Source organism: Vipera ursinii (assembly GCF_947247035.1).
Source record: "Vipera ursinii genome assembly, chromosome: 2".
NCBI classification, from domain to species: domain Eukaryota; kingdom Metazoa; phylum Chordata; class Lepidosauria; order Squamata; family Viperidae; genus Vipera; species Vipera ursinii.
In genome coordinates, this window is record NC_139513.1 from 152,878,770 (window position 1) to 152,886,620 (window position 7,851).

General features: G+C 43.9%; 1 protein-coding gene across 1 annotated transcript in view; it reads left to right on the forward strand.

The window, feature by feature from the left end:
• The first annotated feature begins 6,448 nt into the window (after positions 1–6,448).
• The window catches only part of BCDIN3D (BCDIN3 domain containing RNA methyltransferase), a 2,611-nt gene continuing 1,208 nt past the window's right edge, over positions 6,449–7,851 (forward strand). The window contains exons 1-2 of the mRNA XM_083352131.1: positions 6,449–6,703; positions 7,321–7,851. The exon at positions 7,321–7,851 is cut by the window's right edge and continues 1,208 nt beyond it. Coding sequence (XP_083208257.1) covers positions 6,485–6,703; positions 7,321–7,851 — 750 coding nt within the window. The 5' untranslated portion in view covers positions 6,449–6,484. The remainder of the gene's footprint in view (positions 6,704–7,320) is intronic.

Genomic DNA, 7,851 nt, shown 5'->3' on the forward strand with positions numbered 1-7,851 from the left:
TGGCCATAATCCTGTTAGCGTAACTGCACGTATTTCCCGGTGACTGTCTTAAAGAGGCATGTACCAAAGTCCTTGTTTAAGCAAACATAGTCTTGTCCTTAAGGCAGATGATGATTGGGATAACCATATCCTGTCTGTGAAACTAAACGTACTGCAAGTAATTTTCTTCTGTAAACTGTCTTTGGATAAGAATGTGTAGAATATTAACCACATAAGTAACAATGTATAACAATGTATAATAATGTAGAACAATGTATAACTAGGAACTAGAGGTGTATAAATATGTCTCTTCAAGAGCCCTTCGGGTTTCAGACCATTTGCTTTGTTTAAGCCTTCTGAACCTGCACAAATAAACCTTTCCTTTCCTGAAGAGCTGGCGTGAGTACCTCTTCTTTCTACAACAGTTCCATGGCGACCACAAAGGGACTTCATTGCGAGGCGATGTTTTGCTGAGGGCAGCCCGACCCCTCAGACCCAACGAGAGGCCACTTCTGAAACATTCTCCAGGCGCCACGGGGGAAAGCACCTCCGGGAGACAGCAGTGACACCTCTGTGGGGCTGACGGTGCTGACGGCTAGTCCAAGATTTTTATTTTTATTTATTTTTATTTTAATTCCATTTATATCCCGCCCTTCTCCGAAGACTCAGGGCGGCTTACAAGCTTAGCAGTAGCCTTCATTCTATGTATATGCCTGCTTATTAGGGCTTTCACACCCCCTCTGTGAGTGAGAGTGGTGAGATAGTATGGCAAGCATTCTGTTGGAGGGCATGCTCAAGGGAATTGATACATACTTCAATCATGCCCAATATAGGGTCTCTTATCCGAAAGCCACTAAAAAAAGTTCAAAGGACAGCAATATAGCTGAATAATCACGACGTGGATAGGGGCCAGGTGTTAGTGAACCCCCTGGTTCGAGTCCAGAGGGAGGTAGGAGGCAGAAGAGAGGAGGAAGATGAAGAAACCGGGGTGGTGTCCCCGGTAGCCAAACATATAAGGGGAGCAGAAAAGGAGAAGTGGAAAGCCGCAGTTAGGAAGTGTGTTATAGATAGGTACCCTAACGTGCAGAATATATAGGCAGAGTTACAGACAAGGGTGCTGGACAGAATCCAAGATAATGTCAGTAAACAGGATTCTGAAGAACGAGGACAAGAAGAAGAAAAAATTGCAAAGAAGAAGAAAGACGATGATGGTGGGTTAGAGCACTATATCGGTGAACCCCCGGCAGAGAAAACTCAAGTGTTTTCTCCCAAGAAAGGTCAGAAAAAGGAAAAAGGTGAAAAGAAGCACAAGAGATACAAGGGAGATTCTGAGGCTTCCGTAACCGCGAAAGAAGAAGTGGTGGAAGCAGCGCCCGAGAAATCTGCAGCGGGAGCGATTCCCAAGAGGAAACGGTTCTAGAAAAGACTTCTGAGGAGCCCCATAGAACTAGCCACCACATGCGAGGTGAAACCATGGAGGTGGGGTCAAAGAAACTTCTCACCTCTGTCCTGCGGAGCAGTAGCGGAGCAGCAGCCTCGGTAGCAACAGGAGCCGTTCTTCAAGTAGACTCCGATCACCCTCTAATGATTTTGCACATTTCAGCGGAGATGACCAGGCTGCAGTTAAGAAGATCCTGTGCAGCAGTTCCAGAGACAGAGACAGGAGATGCCTTGAGATCGCTGGCGAGCGGAAGTCCAGACTCGATCAGCTGAAACAAGGGGTTTGATCGACAAGATTCAAGGAATCACAGTTCAAGGTGAAGTTCTCCTGAATCTGATCGACAAGGCTATTTCAGATCTGGATCATTCAATAGCAGAGAAAGAGTGCAAGACAGAGACCGATAATCGTGAAAGGGAAAGAGAGAGGTGCTTCGGAAGGCAGGAAACCCCCCTGTGAATATGTCTAAGCTGTCTTTGGTAACGGAGGGAGCAGATGAAAGCCCGGAGAGGGTTGTTGTTTTTTTGCAACGGCTGATAGAGGCTTATGAGCTGTATACTCAGATAGCTCCGAGACATGCAGATAATGTACGAATGATGAATGAGAAATTCATAGCACAAAGTTATGGTGATATAAGGAAGAAGTTACAGATGTTGGAAGGAGTTCTGGGAAAGAATACCAGTGAATTGTTGGAGGTGGCAAGGAAAGTGTATGTTAATAGAGAGAAAGAGAGAGGGAAGCACGAATGCAGAGGAGAACAGAATTGTTGGAGGTAGCTTTACAAGGAAAGACGCTGCTTGGGTCAGACCAGTGTGCGTATTGTAGGGAAGAAGGTCATTAGCATAGGGAATGTATGAAAAGAGGGACGAGAGAACGAGGCTGGAGAGGAAGGACAGGTTTTGGAAGAGGAAGGTCTATAGACACGGTACAGACTGGATTTTCTTTGAGAGGTAGAGGATCCTGAGGGAGCTGAGGAGGTAGAGGAAGAATGGAGAGTGAATGTGAGATAGAAGGGATTGGATTGGCAGGGACAAGTTTGATGGATTGATGGGAACTGGGCTTAGAAGAGGCTCCCCTGAGCCTTTGGTAACTATGAATATAGGGGGCTAAGGTGGAATGAATAAACCGTACTTTAAAGGAACCGCACTTTAAAGGATGCCTTTTTCACAATCCCAATCCACAAGATTAGTCAGCCATTGTTTGCATTTGAGTGGGAGAGCCCGGGGACAGGTCAGAAGAGGCAATACACATGGACTCGACTTCCCCAGGGGTTTAAGAATTCACCCACCTTGTTTGGTACTGCTCTAGGAAAAGACTTGCAGCATTATGTACCCCGGCAACCTGGAGATATAGTTTTACAGTATGTAGATGATGTCTTGGTCACAGGTAAAACAGAGGAATTGTGTTGGCATAATACAAGAACTCTTTTGCTTCTGTTATTGAAATGTGGTTATCGGTTATCCAGAAAGAAGGCACAATTGGTACAGCAGAAAGTAAGATACTTGGGATATGATATTAAGCATGGTCAGAGAACCCTAGGACAAGAAAGGAAGCAGGTTATTCTAGCCATTGCGGAACCAATAAACAGAAGGCAGCTGCAAGGCTTTTTGGGGTTAGCTAGTTTTTGCAGAATTTGGATACCTAATTTTGCACTGATGGCAGCTCCGTTTTATACAGCTACAAAGGGGGGTGACTTTGAACATATTCAGTGGGGAGAAGAAAGAAGTGGCCTGATGCTTTGCTCTTAGCACTGTATTCTGTGAGGTGTGCACCGCAAAAACAATACAGATTATCCCCGTTTGAATTGATGTTTCGCCGTCCTCCCACTCTGTTACGATGAAACCTGACGGGATGGCCAGATTTGGGACATAAGGGGGGAGTGTGGAACATGGAGATGGTACAAGAACTAAATAAACAGGTTGAAAAGCTTCGAGGTTATGTGCTGGAACAAACCCCTCCTAGAATAGTAACAAAGTATCATCCCTTCAAACCTGGAGACAGAGTCTGGGTGAAACATTGGAAGCGGGAACAGCTAGAAGGCAGATGGAAAGGACTGTATGTTGTTATTATGTCCTCTCCTTTTGCTGTCAAGATTGCAGAATCCACATCGTGGATCCACTGGACAAGGGTCAAAGCAGCAGCTGAATCTAAATGGGTGGTGTCTAAAGATCCAGTGGTTCCCACAAAGTTAACGTTTAAACGAAAGTGATATATGATTTGTTAGTGTAGCTGGACATATTTAAGAAGCTTTAGTATGTTCACTGAAAGGCTACTCTGCTGGAACCTTACCGGCAATAGGTTCCTCTACGCACAGTAGTGAAGACCCCTGCTAAGTCACTCCGGAAGCTGACTTTCTACGCACGGGAGAAGAATGGAGAAAAGTTTACTGTTGCTATGGGTGTATTGTATTGCTACCACATGTAACAATGTTTGTATTTATAATTATGGATTTTGGAGTAAGCCAGAAGAAACACTTCAGATCATTCAATCATATTTTGTAGGCACTGGAGATTGTGATGGAAATCCTCCGCTTAGTTTTAATCCTGAGTCCTTCGGGAAAGGGCGGTATATAAATTCAATAAATAAATAAAATAAAATAAATAAATAAATTATACACATCCCTGTCAGTATCCACAGGTGTTTGATAGAATTGCTAAGGATGCTTGTCAAGCCAGGCAACCAGCCAAGCCTGCAAGTATGTGGGTAATGTGTTCAGAAAGGGAATGTGTGTAAAAGCCCTGTACAATGGAACTCCCCCTCCTTTAACTTTAGATTGTGGTATTGAGGCCTGGATGGAGAAGAACTTGTGTTTTGCACATATTAGAAGATGTTGTAACAATCAGGAGATCAAAGAAGCGAGGTCCTGGTAAGACAAGAATCATAAGGGCCATAAGTCACCAAGGATGTGAACCTTGTGTGAATGGACAAACCCTGACAGCCAGTGCACCAGTGCCAAAAACCTGTACCCAATTCAATTTGCCAGTATGTACTTTCAATCTAGTAATATATAAAAAGTGTAATGGGTCAGATGGAATAAAATGTTATAGGGATGAACAGTATAAGGTATGGACATCTTTGGGAAATGCCTCTGAACCTTTAAAGTTTGATATGACTATCATGCCTTATCTGAACTCCAACCAGGAAGAGGAATGGGTAGCCCCCAGTGACATGTACTGGATTTGTGGCACCTTTGCCTATGAGGTTTTACCTAAGGATTGGTCAGGATCATGTGTATTGGGTTGGATAAAGCCCTCATTCTTTCTTTTGCCAATACAGCCACGACAGGTGCATGGTGTGAAAGTCTATGATCAAATGGGAAATCGAAGAAAAAGAGAGGTTGACACAGCCTTCTCTAATTTCCCTTGTAGAGAATCCGATTATTATGGGAAAATGGGGGATTTGTGGAATTCAGAGAGGATAGTTTGTGTGTATGGCCAAGCAACCTGGGCAGAGGATGGCACCTATGGTCACAGAACACCAATCTATATGATAAACCATATAATTAGGCTGTAGGCTGTTGTGGATCTGGCAGGGCAATGCCTAGATAAAGCCTTAAACTTGTTAGCTGTAACCACTGATAAAATCTGGACAGCTGTCTATCAAAACTGATTGGCTTTGGATTACCTATTGGCAAAAGAAGGTGGAGCATGTGGAAAATTCAATCTTTCAAATTGTTGTCTTCAAATTGACGAAACTGGACAAGCAATCAAACAATTAACCACTGAAATGAGGCAAATGACACAATCAAACCTGGAAGGGTTTTAATTTCCAAGAGATTTTCAGTGGATGGTTTCCCAAACTCCCAGGGCTACAAGCAATCGTGGCTCTCATAGGACTGATAGCTGCAGGATATGTGTTGATTCCTTGTATTTTGCCTATTTTTATAAGAACTATGTCCAATAGCTTAGCTTTACTTGCTGAAAGAAAAGCTACTGCACAGGTAATGTGGGAAAATGAAAGATTAAAAACCAAAGAAGACCTCTGTTGAGACTCATCATCACAAGTTGAGATAAGTCTGAAAAGGGGGGAATAAAATAATTGTGAAACAAATGTATCCGTGTCCTTAGGACAGACACTGATCAAAGTGGCCATAATCCTGTTAGCATAACTGCACGTATTTCCCGATGACTTTCTTAAAAAGGCATGTACCAAAGTCCTTGTTTAAGCAAACATAGTCCTGTTCTTAAGGCAGATGATGATTGGGATAACCATATCCTGTCTGTGAAACTAAACGTACTGCAAGTAATTTTCTTCTGTAAACTGTCCTGGATAAGAATGTGTAGAATATTAACCACATAAGTAACAATGTATAACAATATATAATAATGTAGAACAATGTATAATTAGGAACTAGAGGTGTATAAATATGTCTGTTCAAGAGCCCTTCGGGGTTCAGACCATTTGCTTTGTTTAAGCCTTCTGAATCCTGCGCAAATAAACCTTTCCTTTCCTGAAAAGCTGGCGTGAGTCTCTTCTTTCTACAACATGCCAGTTATCACCTTTAAAGGCATAAAATTATCCTTTAGTCTGTGCCTCAGATCCATCTTCTGGCACAATTTGCAGTTCAGTCCCTTTAAACCGGGATGATGCAAAAACTCTGATGGGTTTCAGAAGATCCACGGATCAGATTGACCCACATTCACGGTACATCTGTTAGTTAGTTATAGAATTTATATGGCCACCCACTCACTTTCAGTCATTCTAGGCAGTTTAGATAAAAAGGCTCCTCAGAGACAGCCGGATCCTATGCTAACCTACTCAGAAGCAAGCCCTTCCCACGTTCAGCGCTTCTGCCGCTCACCCTTCCTCTTTTTTGCAGATTCCTGTTTTGCAGCCATCTCGTAGTCTGGATTTTTTTTTTTTTTGCAGCCCAGGCTACAAAAAAACTGCCTCTATTGACACCTCAAAGCGAAGGCGATCGTGAAAAGACGTCACAAAAGCTACGGGCTTCAATTCCTTCCTTCTCCTGCTATTAATCGTCCTTTTTTTAAAAAAAAAAAAAATCCTCCGGAACCACCACTGCTGCTCCTCCGTTCCTAGTCGGAACGAAAACTTAACGGCCCTGACATGGCGGCGCCCGTGAGCGCGCGCTGCAAAGTTCTTGCAGACGACGAGCCTCCGGTTCTGCCAGGCGGGGCGGCGCCGTACGGAAACTTCCCCAACTACTCCTGCTTTCATCCGCCCGAGGGACGCGTCTGCCTCTTACCTGCGACTCTTTTGAGTGAGCTGTTCCCAAGCCCCCCTGCGGGTCCCATTTTGGGCCTGGATGTTGGATGCAATTCGGGGGTAAGAAAGAGAAGGGAGCGGGAGGTGTCAGCATCTTTGCATACTGCAGCTGCTTCCCCGTTTGTTTCCTCTTGCTTGCAAATGGGCATTCAGCTCTTGCGTACGTAGTCAATTATTTCATATTACTCCAGTCATTATTGATCTTGGTATCAATCTCTCGAGGTCCAGAGAACCCAACTGCAAAGTATAGCTATCAATATTCAAAGAAATTGTAAAGCATTTTTTTTGTAGATCAGGTTTTCCCATCCTGGTATGTTCCAGATGTGTTGGACTGGCTCAACAATTCCCCAGCATTAATTGACAAAGGTGAGGGATGATTTGACATTATAGTTCAGCCACATTTATAAGCCCATAGGTGGCTCACTTCAAGAAACCCTTAAGAAATAAGATGCTTATGTGGATTTAGACTTATATAGACAGATACTTATATAGACAGTTGAATTTCCTTTATGGGGTTAACCAGGATGAACTCTGCCAGTGACCTGTTGAATCTGAGTTGCTGAAATCATGAACTGTGCTTTGGCTGAACTTTGTTTAGGAACACAGAGGGGAAATTACAGTTAGTCTAGGGGTGGATAACTAGGGAAATGTTAGACTTCTCTCTTTTCTCTCTTCAGGAACTCGGCGTTGCCCTCTATAAGCACCTCCTTGGTTTTAACCACACCAACCCAGAGCATTCCCTGGATGAAAAGGACTTCCGCCTCCTCTGCTGTGACATTGATGCAGACCTGATTGAGAGAGCCAAACGACACAGCCCTTTCCCTGAGTCCATTTCTTACACCACTCTCGATATCATGGACCCCAGTGCAAGAGAGACCCTGCTGAGCGCCTACTTGAACAAGTTTGGTCGTTGTTGGTTTGATATTTGCTTCTGCATGTCTATAACTATGTGGATCCATCTGAATCATGGGGACAGTGGTCTGGTGAAATTCTTGTCTTGCCTTGCCACTAAATGTACATATTTACTCCTTGAACCCCAGCCGTGGAAGTGCTACCGTGCAGCTGCTCGGCGCCTGAGGAAGTTGGGCCGGAATGACTTTGACCATTTCCATTCGCTCACCATCAAAGGGAACATGGCTGAGAAGATAACTCAGATCTTGACGAGAGACTGTGCTATGGAGTTTGTGTGCTGCTTTGGAAGCACTAGC